At 62.5% G+C, this 22989-nt stretch overlaps 9 protein-coding genes across 9 annotated transcripts in view; 5 read left to right on the top strand and 4 right to left on the bottom strand.

Moving 5' to 3' along the window:
• The window catches only part of AMSG_11880 (uncharacterized protein), a gene marked incomplete at both ends in the record, with an annotated part of 566 nt that extends 201 nt beyond the window's left edge, over positions 1–365 (top strand). The window contains one exon of the mRNA XM_013902467.1: positions 95–365. Coding sequence (XP_013757921.1) covers positions 95–365 — 271 coding nt within the window. The remainder of the gene's footprint in view (positions 1–94) is intronic.
• On the bottom strand, positions 292–2203 carry AMSG_05449 (uncharacterized protein). Its single transcript, XM_013902410.1, has 2 exons — positions 2094–2203; positions 292–1713 (listed from the first exon to the last, which is right to left on the bottom strand). Exons 1-2 carry the CDS (start codon positions 2171–2173, stop codon positions 384–386), a joined length of 1410 nt encoding a protein of 469 aa, XP_013757864.1. The 5' UTR covers positions 2174–2203; the 3' UTR covers positions 292–383.
• A 151-nt stretch (positions 2204–2354) lies between these two features.
• On the bottom strand, positions 2355–4562 carry AMSG_05450 (G-patch domain-containing protein; the record flags this gene model as incomplete). Its single annotated transcript, XM_013902411.1, has 2 exons — positions 2355–4250; positions 4425–4562. The coding sequence occupies 2 exons, from the start codon at positions 4560–4562 to the stop codon at positions 2382–2384; spliced, it is 2007 nt and encodes a 668-aa protein (XP_013757865.1). The 3' UTR covers positions 2355–2381.
• Positions 4563–5353: 791 nt separating this feature from the next.
• On the top strand, positions 5354–7178 carry AMSG_05451 (MgtC family protein). The gene has a single exon (XM_013902412.1). The coding sequence runs from the start codon at positions 5903–5905 to the stop codon at positions 7103–7105; it is 1203 nt and encodes a 400-aa protein (XP_013757866.1). The 5' UTR covers positions 5354–5902; the 3' UTR covers positions 7106–7178.
• A 296-nt stretch (positions 7179–7474) lies between these two features.
• AMSG_05452 (oxidoreductase) lies at positions 7475–10440 on the top strand (the record flags this gene model as incomplete). The annotated part of the gene is made up of 2 exons (XM_013902413.1): positions 7475–7490; positions 7563–10440. The coding sequence occupies 2 exons, from the start codon at positions 7475–7477 to the stop codon at positions 10400–10402; spliced, it is 2856 nt and encodes a 951-aa protein (XP_013757867.1). The 3' UTR covers positions 10403–10440.
• On the bottom strand, positions 9984–13181 carry AMSG_05453 (xylosyltransferase 2; the record flags this gene model as incomplete). The annotated part of the gene is made up of 2 exons (XM_013902414.1): positions 9984–12377; positions 12515–13181. The coding sequence occupies 2 exons, from the start codon at positions 13179–13181 to the stop codon at positions 10420–10422; spliced, it is 2625 nt and encodes an 874-aa protein (XP_013757868.1). The 3' UTR covers positions 9984–10419.
• Positions 13182–14105: 924 nt separating this feature from the next.
• AMSG_11881 (uncharacterized protein) lies at positions 14106–19416 on the top strand. Its single transcript, XM_013902468.1, has 2 exons — positions 14106–14999; positions 16089–19416. The coding sequence occupies exons 1-2, from the start codon at positions 14146–14148 to the stop codon at positions 19369–19371; spliced, it is 4137 nt and encodes a 1378-aa protein (XP_013757922.1). The 5' UTR covers positions 14106–14145; the 3' UTR covers positions 19372–19416.
• Positions 19417–19883: 467 nt separating this feature from the next.
• AMSG_05456 (uncharacterized protein) lies at positions 19884–21511 on the top strand (the record flags this gene model as incomplete). The annotated part of the gene is made up of 2 exons (XM_013902415.1): positions 19884–19964; positions 20036–21511. 2 exons carry the CDS (start codon positions 19884–19886, stop codon positions 21509–21511), a joined length of 1557 nt encoding a protein of 518 aa, XP_013757869.1.
• Positions 21512–21564: 53 nt separating this feature from the next.
• AMSG_05457 (Pin2-interacting protein X1) lies at positions 21565–22614 on the bottom strand (the record flags this gene model as incomplete). Its single annotated transcript, XM_013902416.1, has 1 exon — positions 21565–22614. One exon carries the CDS (start codon positions 22612–22614, stop codon positions 21565–21567), a length of 1050 nt encoding a protein of 349 aa, XP_013757870.1.
• Positions 22615–22989: the final 375 nt, after the last annotated feature.

The following is a 22989-nucleotide window of genomic DNA, read 5'->3' on the forward strand; positions in this document are numbered from 1 at the left end:
CTCCCTCCCCCCCCCGGAACTACACACACCACTCATGGAATCATTGTTACCCCTCAACGACAACCACATGGCCATCGGCATTCAACACAAACAGGGGCGCCGACTTGATCATCTTCATCATCGAGTACCCGGCGCCGGGTCGGAACAAGTCGGCCTCAGAGGTCATCTTGCACAAGTATGTGGGCTTTGTCGGTACTTCTGTCTTCTCCAACTTTTACATCAGAGCTGGTATGTACTTCATCATCGCATGCGTCTGCTTTGCCGGCCTCCCGCTCATCGTCTGCGGCCTCATCCTCATGATTGCAGCCTTTATCTACGGTTACGCAGGCTACAACGGCGAGACCGTCAACAAGGGCCGTCGCTAAGTGCTAAAGTCAACCACACTACACGGTCGCCTCGACCAAGACCCGCAGCCGCTCGATAGCCTGGGTACTCTGGGTAGCCACATAGTTCTTGACCGACGAGAGCAGCCAGCCCTTGAGATCGACGCAGTTGATGTACGTGACACGCGTGCCGCCATCTGATGGCTCGAGTACGTAGCCGGCAAAGTGAAGGTGCGCCCGAACGTATTCGCGCCCGGCCGGCGCACCGCTGTGCTCGACAGAGAACGACACAATGTGGATAGCGCCATCAGCCTGGACCGTCGAGCCGGCGAGGACCACCATGTCACGGCCCTGCACCGGGCCCGGCGCGCTAAACGCGTAGTGCGTGATGCGGTATCTCTCGTTGAATATCTCTAGGTAGCTGTGTGAGACAAACATCGGGTCCCACTCGCCACGCCGGCTCGTGTCTCGCAGCAGCGCGTACACATGAGCAGGCGGCGCGGCAATGTTGCCAACGCCCTTGACTGCAAACAGGGAGGTGCCGGCGTGCTTGCGGCGGAACGACTCAACCCCACCCGAGGAGCCCACATGCACCCATCCCTCGTCGCGGGCGTAAACCTCGAGCTGCGTGTACGCCCCGGCAATGGCATCCTCGTATCCGGCCGGCCACTCGCTGCGACCAGACGTGCCAATGCCGTACACAGCCTCGACCACACCCGGTCCGTCCTCGCGCGGTGACGACTCCAACCCCGCAATTGACGACGGTGGCGTACGGTATTCGTCGGCGTCAACAAAGTCGTACTCATCGTATTCGTCTGACGACAGCCGCGAGCTGCTCAAGCCTACTCTCCGCACCTCGCTCGCCCCGATCGAGCCGTACATCGATCGCGCCGGTGACGGCGACGGCAGTGCTGGTGACGACGAGTGCAGCCGCGACCGCCGCGCGCTCAGCGGCGACCGCGGCGCTTGCAGCGAGCCCGACGTGCCCGACGGAGGAAGCGAGGCAAACAGCAGCCGCTCACGCTCGCGGTCCGCCTCCTTTGCCAGCGCCTGCGCCCGTTCCTGCGACCGAATCCGCAGCCGCCGGTAAAAGACCAGCGTCTCGAGCCAGGCCGAGACAAAGAAGCCAAACATAATGATCACCGCCATAGACTCGACCCCTCCCTTGGCCTCCCAACCGCCCAGCGAGAACATTGCCGCCTTCACTACCGCATACACCGTAGTGGCTCCCGTTGCCGCATACAGCAAGCCCATTCCGTGGATATCGTACACCCCATACGCCAGCCCCAGGCCTGCTGATCGACCTGCAGAGAAGCAGAGAACATCAAACAGCGACGATGAAAAGGTAAACGCCTTTGCCTGTTCTGTGATAAACGATCTCGAGCCCGTACTGTTACCCTCAAGCCCACACATCCCGCCCAAACGACGTTGTACCCACACATCGCACCCACACATACGTTGCGTTGATCAGTCGCGGTGTGAGCCACCCGCCACCCGCCACACACCACCCACCACCGGCCACCAGCCCAGTCACCATCACCAAGCCCAATACACACATAAACGCATATACACACACATCCAATCACCATATATCATCTACACAGTAAGTGGGTGGGTGATGATGGGAGGAGGGAGGATGAAGGGGCGGGGAGGGGGCGGGGAGGGGGGGTGGGGGTGGGGGGGGTGCTGGCGAGTCATCATCAACAGGTCACAGGTTTGGTTTGGGGGGGGGGGGGGGGGGGGAGGGGGGGGAAGGAAGGCATGACGTACGAGATACCAGAGACGAGAAAGAGGATGAACAGGGCAGCTATGTTAAATACGCATGTGAGAGCAAACACATGGTCGCCCATTACCGGCACAGGACCCCACCTCTGGACGAGTGCACAGTTGGGTGGTCAGTGGTCAGAGTCGGCGAACGCTCCGCTCAAGACGACAGACAGCACTTCAGCTACCTGCCTCGATCCGCCCCCGCGCATTGCGCGCATACACACACACACACACACACACAAGTTCAGTGATATTCCACTTTAACACACTTTAAGCTTTTATTCTCATCGCTCAACGCAGCAGCTCGCCAAGGGTGGCAACCCGCCACTCGCCTTCGCCACCAATAAAGATCTCCTCGCGGGCGCCGTGGAGCACGACGTCGATGCCATTGGCGCGGTTGTCCTGGACAACGGCAAAGACAGGGAGGCCCAACGAAGCCGCAACTCTGCCTGTCGTCTCGAGTCGCGCATCGTGGTCGAGGAGGAATCGTTCCACGAGCTCGCGGAAGCTGAGCTCGACTCGCGCAGGCGGGCCTGCCGCAGCGTCTCCTGCACCGCGGCGGACTCCAGCCCGCGCTTTGCCGGAGAGATCCTGTGATGCCAGGAGTTGCTGTATGCGCTCTGGAACGAGGGCAAGCCATGCTGTACGAGACAACGGCGGCGCACGGTCAAGATACGCCAGCGCCTCAGCCGCAAGCTCGGCGACTACAACTTGTGGCAGAATGTCGAGCCAGGCAAAGAGCGGGTGAAGGAGCCGCGGGTGGGCCGGCGGATCGGCAAAGGCAAGCGGCGACGCAAACGAGCTTGCGATCCAAGTCTTGAGCGTCGGCACAACTCGCTTGGCCAGTGCACGCTCGACCACCGCTCGCAGTGGTGCCAGCGGAAGCTGTGCCCACGGCATGAGCCAGTCCAGCGCGTCGGCCGGCGACTCGGCCTGCCACGACGCGAGTGCCCGACCAAATGCCGGGCCGACCACAGGCGCAAGCGCCGCCGCCCCGGCTGCCCCAAGGTGCGGAAGCCATGGCAGGACAACGTGGGTAAGCGCAAAGCCAAGATCGCGGCCCGCGCCTGCAGAGTCCAGCGCCCGCCCGAGCCCGGGTACCACCGACTCGACAATGAGGTGAGCCCGGACGTGGAGCGGGAGCTCGTCGCGCCATGCCTCAAACAGCTCCAGCGCCGGATCGTCAGCACTATCGGTCGCACCCGCTTGCCACTGCGTCACCAGCGCTCGCTTGACCGGCGGGAGCCAAAGTGCCTCCACCGCAAGCGCGTAGCCCGACGGCGCACCCATGGCTCCGGGTGCTGCGGAGAGGAGCGGCTTCCACTTGGCAAAGATCTCGATCCCGTGGGCCGGCGCCCTCAGCGGACGCCACGCCTCAACAGCGGCAGTAAGATGCGGCCAGGCCAGCGGTAGCGCTAGGTCTGCGAGTCCGAGCAGAGCTGATGTCTCTGGCTCTGACACGAGAAGCGAGCCGAGCGCCACTGCTGCCGACCCCGGGTCGTCGTCGTGCGCTACGTCTGCCCCCGCTGCCGCCAATTTGGCTGCAGACTCTGCCGCCACCCCAGCAGCATCGGCCTTTTCGTCAGCCGTCGTCACTGCTGCCTGCAGCGAAGCCACCTGGGTACGAGCCTTGGTGGCCTTGGCCGCCGCGCCGCGGAGATCAGCATCGATAAAGTCGGCCAGCGACCGCAGATTGTACTGCAGCTCCGGCAGCGCCGCCGCTGGCGCGCTAGACTTTCTCTGTACCCCCGAGCCCGAGAGCGAGGTCACCTTGCGTGGCCCGCCTTCAACCGTCATGTCGATGATGGTCAATGGCTCGGGAGCGTGATCGACCTCGGCGCTGGCGGCGTACTTGGCGGCCAGCTCCTCCGCTGTCGCGTACTTTGGCCGGTGCGACGAGACCTTGCTCGCACGCCAGCGCTTGGTAGCGCGAGCGGGAACGGCAGCTGTTGCGGCAGACTTGGTTGCCGACGGAGGCGACTCGACCTTCTCCTTGAACCCGCCGAACGCGATGCCCTTGCCCTTGGGCCGGAGCTTGACTCGGATCGGCTCTGCGATGCCCTGCCGATCCTTGCCGAGGCCCTCTCCAGGCTGCCATCCCATTTTGCGAAGCAATGACGAGCCAACACCCTTGGTGTGGGCATCAAACGAGGCGCCAAGCTCCCCGCCATTCCCTCTGCTCCCACCTCTGACACCAGAGCCCAGCCCGCCCCGCCCGCTGCCGAGCCCACCTCGACCAGGCGCGCTCCCTAGGCCAACCCGAGCAGTCTCGCCTCCCAACCCGCTACGACCTCCGGCTTGCCCACTCCCTGCCCCCACAAACGAGACGCCTACGCCTTTGCGTGCCCTCTTGCGTGCCGGCCCGCCCGACGCAGACGACGAGGTCGAGAACGAGTACGAGGTGCTCGAGCTTGAGCCCGAGCCGGAACCCGAGCCCGAGCCCGAGCCCGAGCTCGCGCCTGAAGACGACATGCCCGCCTCCATCTCCTCCCTCAATGCTCGCAACAAGAAAAGTGACGTGTGCCTCTCTGTCTGTCTTCTCTGCCCCGTCGACCGTCGTCGTCGTCGTTGCCGACGTCGTCGTCGTCGTCAAGCAGCCCAGTGTGCGACTCGGCGCGCTCGACTCTTGTTGAGCCACCATCAGGGCGCTGCTTGTGGTTGGTACTCGACAAATTGTCGTTGCCTTCCATTGCGCACGCGCCCTCGAAGACCCCTACCACTGCCATTAGCATCATCGCATCTCGTGGCAAAGTGCACGCACCTACAATGGCTTGCATGTCTGCATCAAGATCAGCGGCAGCAGTACAGCCACGGCAACAACGTTGCCTGGGTGTGATTGCGGCATGCGTCGAGCCGGCTTCATCAACCGCCAGATCTGGCGGAGCTCCGCAGTACAAACACGTTCCAAGCTCGATAGCTAGTTGCATCGCAACACGAGCCCTCGGCCCATCCAAGCAGGGATGAAAGCTCTGAGCGGTAGATGGGCATATCGCAGAGCGACGCCTGCGGGCACGTGACTGGGCGGTCAGCAAGCACAAATTTGGCGCGCGCGCGAAGGTCGAGCAGGCATGACGTCACCTGCAGGTGTACGTCATAGACAGCACGAAGAAGGCGATGTTGAGGCAAGAACAGACAGGATGTAGAGGAGAGAGCATGTAGAGGGAGTAGGTGAGAGTGAGTGGCAAATCGAGGAGGTGGGAAGGAGGTGGCATTGCAGGCGAGGGTCTGCCATCAGCACGTGGGCTCGGCGATTATGCACACCCGTCTCCACCACCACACAGTCTACAACAGGACCACTTCCTTGAGGCTTGACGTCGAGGACGGGGAGGAGCGCGGAGGAGGAAGAAGAAGAAGAAGAAAGTTACCACAAGCATTTACATAGGCAACCTACTCGGTGTGTAGAACCCCTGAGCAAGACTTGCCCGCTGTACCTACTCCCACCCAGACCACCCCCTTGGACGCTTGGAACACCACGTCGCTGTGATTGATTGATTGATTGCTGGATTTTTCCCCCGCCATCGAATTGTTGCACGTTCAAACACCAGTCACCGACAACAGTAGCAGCAACAGGCTCGAGCTCCAAGAGCAACAACAACCACGTCAGCAGCCCCAAAAAAATAATCATTGGCTTGCTCACACAGCACATACCAACGGAATCGCTTCGCTTGCTGTCTACCTTTGTGTACTTGCTTGCCTGACCTGTTACTCGGTCGTCCCGACGGTCATCCTGATCACTTGCTGCTTCACGCTCATACTTTGATCACCACTACTACTCCAACTACTACTACTACTACGACGACGACGACTGCACCATGGACGGCACGCCCCCCAGCCCTGCCACCATTCAGGTCCAGATCGCACCAGGCGAGCGGCTCGCCGAGCTAGCGTTTCTGGCGGTTCTTGGCCGTCTGCTACTGGCTTGCGTCCTTGGCGCAGCCATCGGACTCCAGCGCGAGCTGGCGCGCAACACGGCTGGCCTGAGAACGCATCTACTAGTCTCACTCGGCTCATGTCTTATCATGCTCACGTCGCAGCATGGATTTAACGAGGATCCGCGGACCGGTGATCCAGCACGGATGGCAGCTCAGGTTGTGTCAGGCATTGGCTTTCTCGGTGCCGGCGCCATCATTCGGCGCGGCCCTGTGGTGCGCGGCCTGACAACTGCTGCGTCGCTCTGGGTCTCAGCTGGCCTCGGCCTGGCAGTCGGCACAGGCTACTGGATCGCCGCCCTCCTCACCACCACACTCACCATTGTCTCGCTTGTGGTACTCAAGGCCATCGAGCGGTCGTTTATTTCGCCGCGCGAGACCCGCGTGGTCTCGATGCACGACGTGACGTGGGACCAGGTCCAGGCTTGCATCAACCAAATGCGCAAAGAGTCAATTGTCATTCTCTCCATCAAGTCAGCGTCGTCGGACACCCCGGTGGCTGAGGACGCAACACCGCTGGTTAACGTCGACCTCGTTGTCCGCCTGCCCAAGTCGGCGTCAGGTTCGCACATGGTCGACACTCTCTCCACCATCATTGTCTCGTCCATCCCGCAGCTCGAGCATGCGCCGCAGGCGCCCTCAGTTGCAGCCATGGCCGAAGAGGGCGATGGCACGTCTGACGACTCGCGCGCCCGCAAGCCCATTGCTTTCCGCCGTGCCCGTGCCGCCATCCCCATGCCTTCAGTCTCAGTCGAGACCGTCAAGGGCGCCGCCAACGACCGCCGCCGCCGCAAGTCGCAGCCAAACAACGTCTCGCACTCGCGCTCGGTCTCGCGCTGCCCCTCGCCCGACGGCCGTAAGCTGGTCGATGCCATCCGCGCTCTCGAGCGCTCACAGAGCCCGCCGCGCGCCGCGCGAAGCCCGGGTGTCCCCGGAACCGGCGCCACCATCGCCATCTCTGACCCGGTCCGTGTTGTCACCAATCCGCCGGCCATCTCGCTCGAGGGCTCGCCCGAGGTCTCGAGTCTCGAGCTCGAGTTCGAAGACGAGGAGTTCTCCTACATGTCGTACTCGGACTACATGTAGTCGCAGGACCTTAAACCCATGGAACACTGAGCATCTTGTCAGGTCTTACAATGAACTCGACGCGTGGAGAACAGTTCAAAGCATGCTGGGTGATGCACGATGCGAGCGACGAAGACACCGACCATAAGCCTGTTGGACCTTGAGTATCTACGGTGGAAGACAAAGAACATGAGGAAAGCAAACCCACTTAATACACACATACTCTCTCTCTCTTATACCGTCAACCCCCCAGGACCCATCAATCATATACCAGATCCTCATCTGCACGCTGTCGTGTCGTCTTTCATTTGCTTGATCACGCAACTTGAGGCACCTCTCCCTAGGCCCCCCCCCCCCCCCCACCGCTCCCTCTCTCCCTCCTCTCTCACCATGCTGCACAGACTCAGTCATCCACTACACATAGGACGACTGCACTCGTCATTTGCAGCACAGGCGTTCGCGGCAGCGTGCAGAGCAGCATTACCTGGGCGTGTGACGACGACTACGGCCGAGTGCTTTGCCTTGGGCACCGACGCCTCGCCCTACTCGCTCACGCCACACACCGTTGTCTCGCCGGTCTCCGAGGCCGAGGTCCAAGCCACGCTTGCAGCAGCAGCTGTGCACAGAGTCCCGGTCACGTTCCGGGCGGCAGGGACATCGCTCTCGGGCCAGGCGTCCACCGATGCAGCGCTAATCAAGATATCCCACGCAGAGCCGGCCTGGAAGGAGCTGGTCATTGCCCCTGATGGTGGCTCTGTCCGGCTCGGTCCGGCTGTCATTGGCGGTGCAGCCAACGCTGCTCTCGCTCCTCTCGGTCGGAAGATTGGCCCGGACCCATCATCCATCGACTCGGCCATGATCGGTGGCATTGTAGCCAACAACTCGTCCGGCATGTGCTGCGGCGTGGCAAGCAACGCTTACCACACCATCCGGTCCGCTCGCATCATCCTCGCCGACGGCACGCTTCTCGACACTGGGTCGGACGCCTCGCGCGCTGCTTTCCTCACTTCGCATGCCAAGCTTGCGCAGGGCCTCGTCGACTTGGCTCGCGAGGTCCAGGCCGACACCGCCCTCGCCGCACGCATCGCCTCCAAGTTTTCCATCAAGTGCACGACCGGGTACTCGCTCAATGCACTTGTGGATGCCGACCCCAACGACCCCGTTGACATTGTGCTCAAGCTTATGGTCGGTTCAGAGGGTACGCTTGGCTTTATCTCATCAGTCGAGCTTGCTACTGTCGTCGAGCACCCCCATTCGGCCACCGCCTTTGTCACCTTTGACGCCACCGCCGCCGCCGCCGAGGCGACCCAGGCGCTGCGTGCGCTTGGCGACCGCGCTCCAGACGCGGTTGAACTCATGGACGCGGTCTCACTCGCCTCGGCGGCGCACTCGTCGGACATTGCCTCTGTTGCGACCCTGCCTAACCTTGATCTCAATCCGCGCGCTGCCGCGCTGCTCCTAGAGGTCAAGGCACCCACTGCAGGGGATCTTGAAGCTGCCTGTGCTGCACTCGCTGCCGAGCCTCTCTTTGAACCGGCGCTGGGTGACAAGCTCGGCTTTGCCCAATCGGCTGCCGAAGCCAAGATCATGTGGGACGCCCGCAAAGGCATCATCCCCATCGTAGGAGCGCGCCGGCCGCCCGGTACCTCGACCATCATCGAAGACGTGGCAGTCCCAGTCTCTGCTCTTGCTCCGCTCACCGACGACCTCTCGGCACTCTTTGCGTCGCTGGGCTACCCAGACGCGTGTATCGTGGGCCATGCGCTTGAGGGCAACTTGCACCTCATCTTCAATCAGGGCTTTGCCACCCCGGCTGACGTCGACGCTTTCCGCACCCTCCTCGACCGCATGGCTGAGCTTGTCGCTGTCAAGTACGACGGCTCGCTCAAGGCCGAGCACGGGACTGGACGAAACATGGCACCATACGTCGAGATGGAGTGGGGTCCGCGTGCCACTTCCCTCATGTGGCGAATCAAGGAGCTGTTTGATCCGGCCGGCCTGCTCAATCCGGGCGTAATCCTCAGCCACGACGCCGAAATTCACGTCAAGCACCTCAAGGCCACCCCGAGCGTTGACCCGGTCGTTGATGCGTGCATTGAGTGCGGGTTCTGCGAGTCGAACTGCCCGTCCCGCAACACCGCCCTCACACCGCGCCAGCGCATTGCCCTCGCTCGCAAGCTCTCCACCCTCGAAGACGGCTCGGCCGCCCACGCTGAGGCCTCCGCGCTCCTTGACTCGGCCGCCATCGACCTCTGCGCCGCGGACGGCATGTGCCAGGCCAAGTGCCCGGTGAGCATCAACACTGGCGAGTATATGGTCGCCCTCCGCGCTGCCCGTCTTGCTTCGGGCTCGCCATGGGCGTCCAAGCTTGCGCTGATTGTGGCGGACAACTTTGGTGTCGCCACCGCAGCCGGGCGTGGCATGCTTGCCGTAGCCCACGCCGCCGCATCACTTGTGGGCTCGGCATCGCTCACCACTGTTTCTGCGGGCCTCAACACCATCAGTGGAAGCTTGATCCCAATCTGGCACGAAGCACTTCCGTCGCCGCCGCTGCCGGTATCGTGGCGCGGGGCACAATCGCAGCCGGCTGGTGCTGCCTCGCGCCGCCGGGTGGCGTACTTTCCTACTTGTGTCTCGCGAGTTCTCGGGCCGTCGCAGCGCGGCGAGCTCTGCGTTGTCGATGCCGTCCAGCGCCTGTTTGATGAGCACCTTGTGGATAGCTACGAGCTGGTCATCCCGGACAATGTTGATGGGCTCTGCTGCGGGTGTGCGTTCGAGTCCAAGGGTCTCTCGAGCGCGACCGACGCCGCCTCGGCTCGACTCGGCGATGCACTTGCCGCCCTTGATGTCGATGCTGTGGTCGTCGACGCGTCGCCTTGTGTCGAGACGATGCGGCGACTTGGTGCTGGTGGTGTTCCCGTTTATGACGTCGTCGAGTACCTAGATCTGGCAGCACGGTCGGGGCACTTTCCGGCGCTGTCCGAGCTCGCGCCGCAGCCGGCAGCCGAGCCAGTAGTGTTGCACATTCCGTGCTCGGCGTCCAAGGTGGCCGGCCTTGAACGAGTGTACCAGTCTGTCGCTGCGCGGCTGTGGGGTGAGCGTGGAGTGGTGGGCTCGGACGTGGCATGTTGCGGCATGGCCGGTGATCGTGGGCTCCGGTTCCCCGAGCTCCGCGCATCTGCGCTGGCCAGTCTCACTGCTCGCGCCCCGGCCCGCGGGGTCAGCTGCTCGCGGACGTGTGAAGTGGGGCTAGAGGCCGAGACCGGCGCACCATGGCATCATGTTGTCGTTGCGCTTGCCGAGCGGCTGTGCAAATAGAGATCATCAAAGTCCAATCACAGATCGGCCTTCCGCCACGACACCCACGCGAGGCTGCCATCGTCGCCACCAAACGAGTTGGCTTCGATAGTCATGCCGGCGAGCTGAGCAGCGCAACCGGCGCCGCCTTGGCCCGCGGGCGTGAGCTGCTCTGAGAGCGGAGCAAAGGCGCCGACCTTGCTGATGGCGCAGTACGAGGACCGGACGCCGATTTCTGTGAGGTGGCGGCCACCAAAGACGTTTTGAATGAACAGCCGATTGGTGGTGCGGAGCTTTGCGGCGGCGTCACCGGCGACGGCAAGGGCAAGGACGACGCCGTTGTCGAGCCGCGAGACGGCGTCGCGAGCTGTGTCGGCAGCATCCTTGTCGACGCTCGTGTCAAAAACGGTGTGGAAGAGGACCTTGACAGCGCCGTCTGAGACGTCGAGGGCAGCAAGATGGAGGCCGGCGGTCTCTGGACGCGGCGAGCCGTTGGGCAACAACGCCGGTGGCTTGCGCCGCGGAGTCGGCTGCGGAGTGGGCGCGGGAGTGGGCGCAGGCGTAGCCGACTCGCCTACGAGCTCCTTGACCTTGGCGACGGCATCAGCGGCGTCCTCGACGAGGTTGTCGCGGCTGTGGATGCGAATAACAAAGCGAGCGTAGTTTGGCAGGGTGACGGTCTGGGCGAGAAGTTCGGCCTTGAGCGACTGGACGCCGTCTTTGGTGACGTCAATCTCGTGGCGACGCATCCGCTGGAGGAGGTCGCCCGAAGCCGAGAACTGCTTTGTGGCGTCGAGGCCCATGACTCGCGGGTGCGGGAGGGCGCGGTAGTGGCCCTCTGTGCGGGAGAGGCGCTTGAGGCCAGTGCGACCGAATTTGTGGGTGATGCGCAGATACATGTCGTCGTCCTCGCGGCCCCAGCCCCAGTAGCCATTGGAGAAGCCACCGACGCTGACGTAGTCTTCAGCGCGCATCTGCAGCGCGCCGCCGACCATGGCCGAGTATGAGGTAAAGCCGTCCTGCGTCGTTGCCGCGCAGAGATGGGTAGGCTCGGCGCGCCAGCCGTAGTTGTTGGTCATGTGAGTCGGCAGCTGGTCGACGTCGTGGAGGACAACGTACTCGCAGCCAAACTTGTTGACGCCGAGGACAAAGGCGGCATTGAACATGGCGCCCTTGTTGAAGAACCCGCCCTGGTCCTGCTCGGCCACTATGATCTTAAACCGCCGGCCGGCGTCGGTCAGCCACTCCTCCATGTACGGCACAAACTCATCGAGATTAGCTTCACGTCCAGCGCCCTGGGTGGAGAGCGACGGCGAGTCGCGGAAGGGAACAAGGACACAGAGCAGCGGCTCGGCGCTCGCGTCGGTGTCAGCAGCTGCCGCCGCAACCCGCGCGAGCGTAAGCTGGGTGTCGAGGAGAGCAGGCGGCTCCGGTGATGGCGGATAGGCCGAGACCGGCTCAATCCACTCGGTAACGGCCGAGTCGGCAGGCGCGTTGGCTCTGGTTCCTGCCAGCCCACGGAGCCGGGTGGCCATGTCGGTGATGGCGTTGACAAACTTGTCTACGTCGACAGCATACTCGTGGCGGCGGGTGGCGCGTGGAATGGAGAGGACCTGGCAGACGCGGTCGGCCCAGCGGCAGAAGTTCTGGTAGTGGTGGCGGCGGCGATAAGCGACGGGAACGATTTCGAGGAGGCCGGTCGGGACGTCGTTGGACATAAAGAGGACGTGCGAGAGGCCGGCGCCGTGGATGCCGGTGAGGATGTGTGAGGCTGCGACGATGCGGAGCTGCTCACCGTAGGTGAGCTCGGTAAAGACATAGCACGAGGCATGGAAGCCGCTGCGAGCGTTGAGGGTGGCGGCGAGCTCGTTGCAGTTGACCAGCTTGCGCTCGGCTGAGCCGCCAAGGTTCCGCGGATGGGCGACATAATCTTTGCGGACGAGGATGGTGACAACAATTGGGTTTGCGGCGAGCGGAGTGGTGTTGGGTGCGGGAGCTGGTAGGCCGACGCCATAAAGGCGCCAAAGTGCTGGACGCCCGGGAGAGTCGAGCACGGTGAGTTGGTGGCGATGTGCAGGTTGATGGGCGAGGCATATCCTGCAGCGACGACGATTGCATTCTCGAAGCAGACACGGCCTCTTGGAAGCTGTGAGAGGTACAAAACCTGGGCGGGCGCAAAGATGTCTGTCCACGGCTCGTCAAGGTTGCCGGCGGCGTGGCCATCGAGCCAGACAATAACGACCTCTTCGCGGGAGTGGACGTCAAACATCTCGAGAGCCAGATACGTGTTGTACCAGTCGGTCATGGTGTGAAACAGGTTGCAGTACTCGTACCGCTGCACCAAGAGCGTCGGACGTGTCTCTGTAGCGTCACACGGCCCGCTGCTCTCGCCGACAACCAGCTTGCTCGGCATGATCATGTGCTCGAGGTGGTTGAGCATGGGGACGAGCGGAGCCTTCTCCGAAAACTTGGAACAAGCCCTAGCCTCCCACGCCCCAGCAGTATACTCGGGGTACTCGTCGCTCTCCTCACGGCCGGCGACATCGTAGAGGTTCTCGGCGCCTGTCGAGACCTTGACCTTGCGGGTGTCGAGGGCGAGGGAGGTGACCCGGCACATGGTGGCCGGCACGCCCGGATGGTGACGGCAGACCATAGCGTCGTCCTCCTCGCACATTTGAACTTCTGGCCAGTACAGCTCGCGCGATTCGTCCGAGAGAGAGAACGCCGTCGGGCAGTGTCTGGCAAGATCCGACGACGGGGCCACCTTGCCGGGCTTGTTTCCCTTGGGCGCCGCAGTCATCGGCGAAGCCACGTTGCCGGCTACATCGGCCGGCAGCCTCGGATTGTCGCGGAAGGTGTACCGTGTCGCGCCTGCTTTTGATGCAGGGGCGAGAGTGGGGGTGGGAGTGGGGGGCGGAGTGGGGGCGGGAGTGGGGGCGGGAGTGGGGGCAGGGGTGGGGTGGGGGTGATGGCAATTGGGGCGGGATGGCGAGTGGTAGCCGTTGTTGCTGACGTGGCCGAGCTTGCAGCGGCGGGATGTGGCGAGGTAGACGAGGGAGCCGCAGCAGACGACATCTTGGTTGTCGATGAGCGCGCAGACGGCGAGGAGGAAGAGCGAGCAGGAGCAGGAGCAGGAGTAGGAGCAGGAGCAGGAGCAGGACGACGAGGAGGAGGAGGAGGAGGAGGAGGCTCAAAGCCAGACCGAAGGATTGTCAGAAGATATACATTTTGAACAATGACCATGAGTGTGAGGCAGGCAAGCATAGTCCGCCATGTCACGCATCGGCCGACCACCCGTTCACCAAGACTATGTCCGCGCCGATCCACACCACCAATAAGCATGGCGAGGTGGAGGGGGGAGGTAGGAGGGGGGAGGGAGGGGAGGGGGGGAGGGGAGGGGAGGGTGGGGTGGGGGGGGGGGGTAGGTAGGGAAGGGAGGAGTGGTAGTGGTAGTGGGTGGGTTGGGTTGGGTTGGGTTGAAGGGGGGAGGGGGGGGTATGCCTGATGCTGGTGGTGTTGGCGTGTGTGGTTGTCGGGCTGTCGGTCGGGTTGTTGTGTTGGTCGTGCAAAATGATGCAAATGGTCGCTCCGTGATGGCGGCGGTGGCCATGGCTTTGGGCAGACGACCAAAACCGGTTGGCCAAATCGTTCGCCGGTTCAACCGTTGCCTCGCCAGCACTGTGCCTGAGGCTGTGACTGAGACTGGTGCGCGGAAGGAGGAGCACTTGGCGCAGAGCTTACAGTACTGTGACACGGGGTTTAGTATGGGCTCGTCAAAGAAGAAGAAGTCAAAGGGGAAGACGAGGAAGACGACAGAGAGCTCGGTGAGTGTGTCGAGCGCGAGCGCGAGCAAGGGCAAGGGCAAGGGCAAGGGCAAGGGCAAGGGCAAGGGCAAGGGCAAGGGCAAGGGCAAGGGCAAGGGCAAGGGCAAGGCTGTGGGCGTCGTCGCCGTTGACGGACACAATGACTATGCATACATGATTGATCCGGACTCGTCGTCGTCGAGCCATCACAAGTCCAAGGGCAAGGGCAAGAGCAAGGGCAAGGGCAAGTCCAAGTCCAAGTCCAAGAGCAAGTCCAAGAGCAAGTCCAAGAGCAAGTCCAAGTCCAAGAGCAAGTCCAAGAGCAAGTCCAAGTCCAAGTCCAAGAGCAACATCGTGTCCGTGGTTGGTCCGGACGAGGCGCGGCTGGCCAACTCGTTCAACTCGCTCGAGAGCGAGCTGTCCGACACGGAGATCGAACGGAGCAGAAAGCCACGTCGCAGAATGGGCAAGGCAAAGAAGGGCAAGACAAAGAAGGGCAAGACAAAGAAGGAAAAGGGCGCCAAGGCCAAGTCGTCGTCAGAGTCCAGCGAGTCGACGTCTGCGTCTGACTCGTCGCGTGTGGTGGCAAAGGCGCGCAAGGGCAAGCGTCAAAGCCACTCAGATCTGCTTGTTGTCACCTCGTCGCTGTTCTCGTCGACGTCGGGCGCGTCCGAGCCAGCCGACTACACGCTTGCCCACCAGCTCACCCGCCACGGCCTCACCGCCAACCAAAAGGCCTTTATCGACTACCTCAAGCAGAACGGGCAGGCGCCGCTGGCGGCTACTGCAGCGAGCGCACCATCCGACTCTTCGGGGTCATCATCGTCGACCTCGGCTCGCCGCCACCGCCACCGCCATCGCCACCGCCACCGCCATCGCTCCTCCTCCTCTTCTTCAGCCTCGTCGCCGCGTCGCATCGTACACAAGTATCTTCCGCCGTGGGAAAACTCGGAGCTCGACTCATCCGAAGTCGCCTACGCCGCTGCCATCCATCCAGGCTACCCAGATCATCCCGCTCACGCCCACGGCGGCAACGCTGCAGCCCATCAGCCGCCTCGTCGTCGCGGCTCCGCCTTTGGCTGGCACAACCTCCACTAAAAAATCCTCGCAAACCCATGCGCAAACCCATGTGCAAACCCTTGCGAATAGCCCTTCCCCCCTCCCCCCAAGTTCCTCCCTTCTTCTTCCCCTCTCACTACGATCTCCACCATCACCGCTTTGTGGGGCATTCTGGGCCCCATCAGTACTCCGGGTCTCCAACGTCCAACTTGGATTCTTGGAATCACGTCAACTCGACGTCAACAGTCATGGTTGGAATACTTTGGTCTCTGATACCTCTCCCCCACTGTCCAACGACCGCAGTACGGATCCCAGCTAGCCACCATGACTCCCTCTCCGCTCTTTGCTTCACACAAGTTGTGAATGTGAACAGAGCAGGGCACACACATTCTATACCACCTCCCCTCCCCTCCCCAACCACTTGCCACTCCTTCTTCCCACCACTGTCTCCGCTGTGCCTTTCCCGCAGTGGCAGCCTGCTGGCCAACCATGGCCTGAAAAAATTCGGCTGGCCAGCCTTCGGCCGACCCCTCCCCTGGTCCCCCCTTTCTCCACCTCCGGCAATGCCAAGCCTCCGCTCGCGAGCGCCCCCTCCCTACCAGACTCCTGCCCTTGCTTTCCCACTGTTGTGCATTGTATTGTGCGTGTTCTTCGCCCAGTCGCGCCACCCCCTCCCCGCCTACAAGCACCAGCTGTCCTTCCGCTCGCTCGCCCCCCCCCCCCTCTCCCCGCCACTTGCCAACACCCGCAATCACTCATCCAGCGCCCGCCCTCCCCCTCCCCCTCCCCCCCCCTCCCCTGGCTCGTACTTTGATGTCTCTTTTTGACACAGTGTCTGACGACAGCTACTACTCGGGGTACTACTCCGACGAGGAAGTCGGGCGCCCCGCGCCCGCGGCGGCTGCGCCGCCCAAGTACTCTTCGCGTGGTGACCGTGGCTCCAAGGGCTCGTCGGGCCGCAATGCCGGCGGTTCGTCGCGTCGGGCCTCGGGCCGCAAGTCGTCGACCCGGACGCCGGTGCAGACGGATATTGTGCGGACGATGTCTGAGATTTCTGCCAAGTACGAGCAGGCTTCTGCCAAGGCTGCGCGCGGGCTCAACCTGACGCGGTCTGAGATGCGTGCTTGCAACGAGCTGCGGATGGACCAGCACCTTATGTCGCTCGACGAGCTCATGAACGACCCGGTGTACAAGACGGATCCGGAGCGCGGCCTGAGCAAGTCTGTGGCTGCGGAGCGGCTCAAGGCTAACGGGCCGAACGAGCTCACGCCCGAGGACAAGGTTCCCGAGTGGAAGAAGTTTGTGGAGCAAATGACCGGCTGGTTCTCGCTCCTCCTCTGGGCCGGTTCGGCGCTCTCGTTCTTCGGCTACATCCTCGACTCTGAGGGTGTGGAGAACCTTTACATTGGCATTGTCCTTGCAGTCGTCGTCTTCCTCACTGGTGTCTTCTCGTACATGCAGGAGCGCAAGTCGTCGAAGATCATGGAGAAGTTCAAGGACTTTCTGCCCAAGACGACGCGTGTCATCCGTGACGGCACCGAGATGTCTGTGCCTGTGGAGAACCTTGTCCTCGGCGACGTGGTCAAGGTCAAGTACGGCGACACCATTCCGGCCGACCTGCGGATGATCGAGGTTGCCGGGCTCAAGGTCGACAACGCGTCGCTGACCGGCGAGTCTGAGCCTCAGGCGCGCGACACCAACGTTTCTGAGGAGAACCCGCTCGAGGCGACGAACCTTGCGTTCTTCCTCACGGCCGCAGTTGAGGGCACTGCCACCGGCGTGGTCATCAACTGCGGTGACGACACGATCATGGGCCGGATTGCCAAGCTCGTGGCGACGACCGAGCAGCGCAAGACGCCGATCCAGAAGGAGATTGACCGATTCATTCTCATCATTTCGACGGTTGCCATGGTTCTCGGCATCTCGTTCTTCCTTGTCGGTGTGGCCAACGGCACGCCGTGGATCTCCAACCTGGTCTTTATGATCGGTATTATTGTGGCCAACGTGCCCGAGGGCCTCCTGGCTACGGTCACTGTCTCGCTCTCGCTCACCGCGCAGCGGATGGCCCGCAAGAAGGTGCTCGTCAAGCTTCTCGACGCCGTCGAGACGCTCGGCGCGACGACCACGATTTGCTCGGACAAGACCGGCACGCTGACGCAGAACGTCATGACTGTTGCCCATCTGTTCTACAACGGCAACCTCGAGGACTGCGACTTTGCCGGTACTACGCAGGACAAGACGTGGGAGTGGGACGCGCCCGAGTTCCAGGAGCTCCGTCGCGTGGCCATGCTCTGCAACAACGCCGCTTTCGACGAGGACGAGGAGGCGATGAAGATCGCCAACAAGCTCGACCGCCCGGTCTCCGGTGACGCGTCCGAGACGGCCATCCTCAAGTTTACCGAGTCGATCTGCCGCGGCGGCGATACGGTCAAGGACTACCGCAAGCGGAACACCAAGGGCCACCCGCCGCATGTCCGTGAGATCATCTTCAACTCGAAGAACAAGTGGCAGCTTTCGATCCACGAGCTTGAGGACGACCCGGACCAGCTCCTGCTGTGCATCAAGGGCGCACCCGAGCGCATCATGCGCATGTGCTCGCACGTCTACCGCGACGGCCGTGAGCGCACCTTTACCGAAGCAGAGAAGGCGCGCGTCCTCGCCGGCCAGAACACGTGCGCTGAGAACGGTGAGCGTATTCTGGGCTTTGCCGAGTACTACCTGCCCAAGTCGGACTTCCCGGTCGACTACGACTTTGACATGACGTACCCGTACAACTTCCCGGGCCCGCCGTCGGTTGACGAGCTCGCCGATGACTCGCTCGACCTCGGTCGCTACACCTTTGTCGGCTTTATGGCCATGATGGATCCGCCGCGCGAGGCTGTGCCCGGCGCCGTCGCCAAGTGCAAGTCGGCCGGCATCAAGGTCATCATGGTGACCGGCGACCATCCGACGACTGCCAAGGCCATTGCCAAGATGGTCAACATCATCACCTCGCCGACCGCCGAGGACATTGCCAAGGAGCGCGGCACCGAGGTCACGCCCGCCATTCGCGCCGAGGCTCGCTCCATCGTCAAGGCCGGCTGGGAGCTCCCTGAGTTTACCGAGGAGGACTGGCATTTTGTGCTCGACCACGAGCAGATCGTCTTTGCGCGTACCTCGCCGCAGCAGAAGCTCTTCATTGTTTCGCACTGCCAGGAGCGCCACGAGATTGTCGCCGTCACCGGCGACGGTGTCAACGACTCGCCCGCCCTCAAGCAGGCCGACATCGGTATTGCCATGGGCATCATGGGCTCTGACGTCGCCAAGGCCGCCGCCGACATGATTCTGCTTGACGACAACTTTGCCTCGATTGTCAACGGCATCGAGGAGGGCCGCATCACCTTTGACAACCTCAAGAAGTCGATCGCCTACACCCTCTCGTCCAACATTCCCGAGATCACCCCGTTCCTCTCGTTCATCACTTTCGGCATGCCGCTCCCGCTCTCGACCGTCCTCATCCTCTGCGTCGACCTCGGCACTGACATGCTCCCCGCCATTTCGTTTGCCTACGAGATGGCTGAGTCGGACATCATGGACCGCAAGCCGCGCGCCCGCGACGACAACCTCGTCACCTCGCGCCTCATCTCGTTCTCGTACCTGCAGGTTGGTATCTTCCAGGCCCTGGCCGGCTTCTTCATGTACCTCGTCATCCTCGGCGACAAGGGCTTCCGCCCCTCCATCCTCCCGGGCACCGGCATCGACTGGTCGCGTGACAAGAACCTCATGATCGCCGGCGAGAACTACGTCGTCCGTGACGAGGCTCTCCGCGCCGCCCAGACCGGCTTCTTCATCTCGATCGTCATCGTCCAGTGGGCTGACGTCCTCGCTTGCAAGACCCGCATGCTCTCGCTCTTCCAGCAGGGCATGAAGAACATGGTCATGAACGCCGGTCTCGTCGAGGAGACCATCCTCTGCATCATCCTCGCCTACGTGCCGTTCATCAACCTTGTCTTTGGCTCGCGCCCTGTCAAGCTTATCCACTGGCTCGCCCCGGTCCCGTTCTCGCTTGCCATCCTCGTCTATGACGAGCTCCGCAAGGCTGTCATCCGCCGCTCCAACGGTTTTATCAAGCGCACCACCTACTACTAAGCTTGAGCCGTGCCGACTTGGCTTTTAAAAAACATCACAACAACATTCTTCTTTCCCCCCCTCCCCTCCCCCTCGACCACCGGACCTTGTGACTCGCGCCACCGCGAACACCGGAAATGAGCCAACTCGAGTCACACGACTACCCACCCCCCTCCCCCACCCGCCTCCCCCCCCCCCCTCCCCCACCCGCCGCTCTCTCCCTTTCCCCTCACAGGATCCAACCTACAGAGCAGTACCCCCTCCGGTCCAAGCCATGTACCACCCCACGGCCGTCACCGCCGCCACCACCCTCCTCCTCCTCTTCCTCCTCACGGCTCTCCTTGCCGCGACACCCACCACGACGACCACTACGACGACCACCACGACGACCACCATACCCCCAAAGGTGGCATACAGCGGAGTCGGCGTAGGTAGGGACAAGGAGCAAAGAGCAAGACCCTCTGCTACAGGCAATCACACCACCCGGTTCTGGCCATGTGGTGTGTATGGACGTGATGGCGACGGCAGTGAGTATGGTCAAGATGATGGTGCTGATGGTGCTCATGCTCCCGATGGTGTTGATGCCAGCGGCTGGCAAGGAGTCGGCGAGAATGGTCTGCTCAACACACCCTTGCTCTTCCCCTCGTCGCCTCTGCCGCGCCATGTCTCGTTTTCCATTCCAAAGGCGTATGCCCAGCTCGCTGTCCTCCGCGCTGTGCTCTCGCCAGCGCCCAACCAGCACCCGATGGATAATACTGCCGTCTTGGTCTCGTCTCGCCACCGCCACCCGACTCGCGCCTCGGCACAGTGGTCCATGCAATGGTCGTTCCTCGGCTTTGACACCGACGACCGCGATGATAAGAGCACGTTCGATGCCTCGGATCGTGCCGGCCTTCCCTCGCTTGCCGCCTCACTCCATGTGCTTCCGCCAACGGCTCAGGCGCTGTTTCTCTCGCGGTCGTCGCTGCCGCCGCTTCCTCGCGACACCTCGGTTCTCCATGTCACCATCGATGGGCCAGGCGACGTGGTGCTGCAGCTGGTTCGATATGACGCTAACGTCATTCCGGGCGACGCCGGCAATCTGCGCGTTGATCCGCATCCGGGCCCGGGCGGCGTGGTTGACGTCTGGTGGGCTGCGCCGCGCAATCTGGGCCACGGAGAGTTTACCGCTCACGCCTTTTCGGCGCCACTGGCGACCAACGTCTCGATTGAGACCATGCTCTGTCGCATCGGCTCGCTCATGGACGCGCAGTCTGCGCTCAACGCACCACAGTCGCTGAGCCTCACCTCGACTCTGCGGCTCTCCGACGCGCGCTACGTCTCGACCTTCTCAGGCCTCCCGCCGGGCTTCCACGTTCTCAACATGGTGCTCTTCTCGCTGGTGGACGGCTCGCGGCTTGCGCTCTCGCCCGTAGTGGTCTTTCAGCCGCCGCCCCCGGCGCCAATGCCAGCACTCGCGCTGGCGGTCCTTATTCCGCTGGTCTTTTTCGTTTGCATCTTCCTCATTGCGCTCTTTCTCCGCGGTCTCTCTGTTCGCGCTGCCGGCATTCCGCTCGCATCACGCGGCGGAATGTGCGCGGCACTCTGCTGCTGCTGCGCCTCACTCTTCTTCCGCCCTTCACGGACCCGGTGGAAGTACACACTTGCTTTTGACGCCGCTGTTGCCGACCAGCCCGAGCTCCCGCCGCCGCCGCTTGTCGGCCCGATGTTTATTCCGGGCTCGTCGCGGCCGTCGTCGATTGCGTCGGCGCCGCTGCCAATGGCGTCGTCGGCACCGTCGCACAACCCGCCGCCGCATTCGGCATACACGTACGACCCGGCATCGTCGGCCGGCGCACGCACGCTTCCGTCGTCGTTTGCAGCTCGTTTCATGGCTACTGACAACGCCTTTGCGAGCCCAAACGCGGCGCACAGCTCTCCCGCGCTCGGCTTGGGCGGCACGACCTCGCGCTACTTTGGCTCGGCCTCGTCGTCGCTCTCGGCCTCGTCTTCGTCACACCTCTCTGACGATGCGCGGCGGCTCTTGGCCCACTGCGCTATCGTCCCGCCACACCTTGCCACCCCGCCGCGCACCGACTCGACCTTCCTCTATGCTTCGTCGACGACCTCGTCGTCGGGTGTCGACGACGACGACGACATCTTTGGCACTACCCCGCCTTAGCACCGGCCCTGCAGACGTAGCGCGTGGTTTACCGTTACAGCCATCCTCCTCTATCATTCGTCGTGTTTTGACGACTTCGACTTGGCCTTGGACTTGGACTTTGACTTTGACTTTGACTTGTCCTTGCTCTTTGACTTTGACTTGTCCTTGCTCTTGGCCTTGTCCTTGCTCTTGGCCTTGTCCTTGGCCTTGGCCTTCCCCTTCTTCTTCCCCTTCCCTTTCTCCTTCCCCTTTGCCTCGTCCTTCTCCTCATCATCCGTGTCGGCCCCAGCCTCAGTGGCCGCCTCAAACCCACGGGCACGCTTGCTCGCCGGGACATCATCGGCGGCGGGCGAGGCCTCGGGCTTGGCCTTGCCGCGCTTGCGCTTGGCCTCGCCGCGCTTGTGGCGGTAGACCGGCTCCGGCGGGACAAACGAGTCGACAGTCGGCTGGCGGCCTGCAGCCTGGAGAGTGGCACCCTTGGCAGCCATTGCCTGCTTAAAGTAGTCCTCCATCGAGACCGAGGCCGTGTGAGTAGGGATGGATGAGGCATCGGCATGAAGCTCTGGCTTGGGCGAGGATGTGGCCGCCGGCGTCGGCGTGGCTGATGGCGACGACGCGCCCGACGATGAGGCCGGGCGGCCAAAGATGGCCGACAGATCCTCGTCAGCGTACGAGTTGACGTCCTTGGACGAGACAAACTTGGAGTAGAAGATCTTCTTGGAGCCCGCCCGGCGATCAGCAGCACGCTGGGCAGCAGTCTTCTTGACCTTGGCCTTGGGCACAAAGACCCGCGGTGGCTCATCATCGGCCTCCCCGTCCTTGACCTTGTCTAGTGCGTGCTTGGCGTTGAGCTTGGCCAGGATCGATGAGAAAGCGTCGGCGTTTGCCAGCCAGTTCTCCGACGCCAGCGACGCCCCAATACCCTTCTTGTCGCCCTTCTTGGTCACCGCGATGTGGCTTGTCCGTCCGTTTCCGGTTCGTCCAAGCCCAGTTCCAGCCTCCCATCCCATCGACTTCATCAGTCGCTTTCCGTACGTCGACTCGTCCTTGGTCCATGCCTGGTTGTTGGGGTCTCCGTGATACCGCCGCCGCGAGCCCGAGCTCCGCGAGCTGTCCGTCATATCAACCGCACACACAAAAGCAAACTTTACCACACAGAAGACAATGTCCTGAAACACAGCCAAGTTCTTGTTCTTCCCTCGCCTGACTCGTGTAGAGAATGTGAGAGAGGTTGACCGTGCAAGAGAGCAAGAGAGTGCAAGAGAGATAGCCGGCGCGTGGACGCCTGCCCCGAGCTGGATGTGATGGATGGCCAACGAGGCCGGATCACTCGCACCGGCCATTGCCACCTGCGAGTTGCGGGGGAGGGGCGCTGAGGAGTACCGCTTCCAAGTCGCAAAAAATAGTCACTCCAGTCCACCCAAACCACGTGACATTTTTGTTGGTTGGGTCGGTCGTCTTCCAGTTCTTCGTCTCCTCCGCCTTTTGCCGCAAAC

Source organism: Thecamonas trahens, assembly GCF_000142905.1.
Source record: "Thecamonas trahens ATCC 50062 unplaced genomic scaffold supercont1.23, whole genome shotgun sequence".
Taxonomy (NCBI): Eukaryota; order Apusomonadida; family Apusomonadidae; genus Thecamonas; species Thecamonas trahens.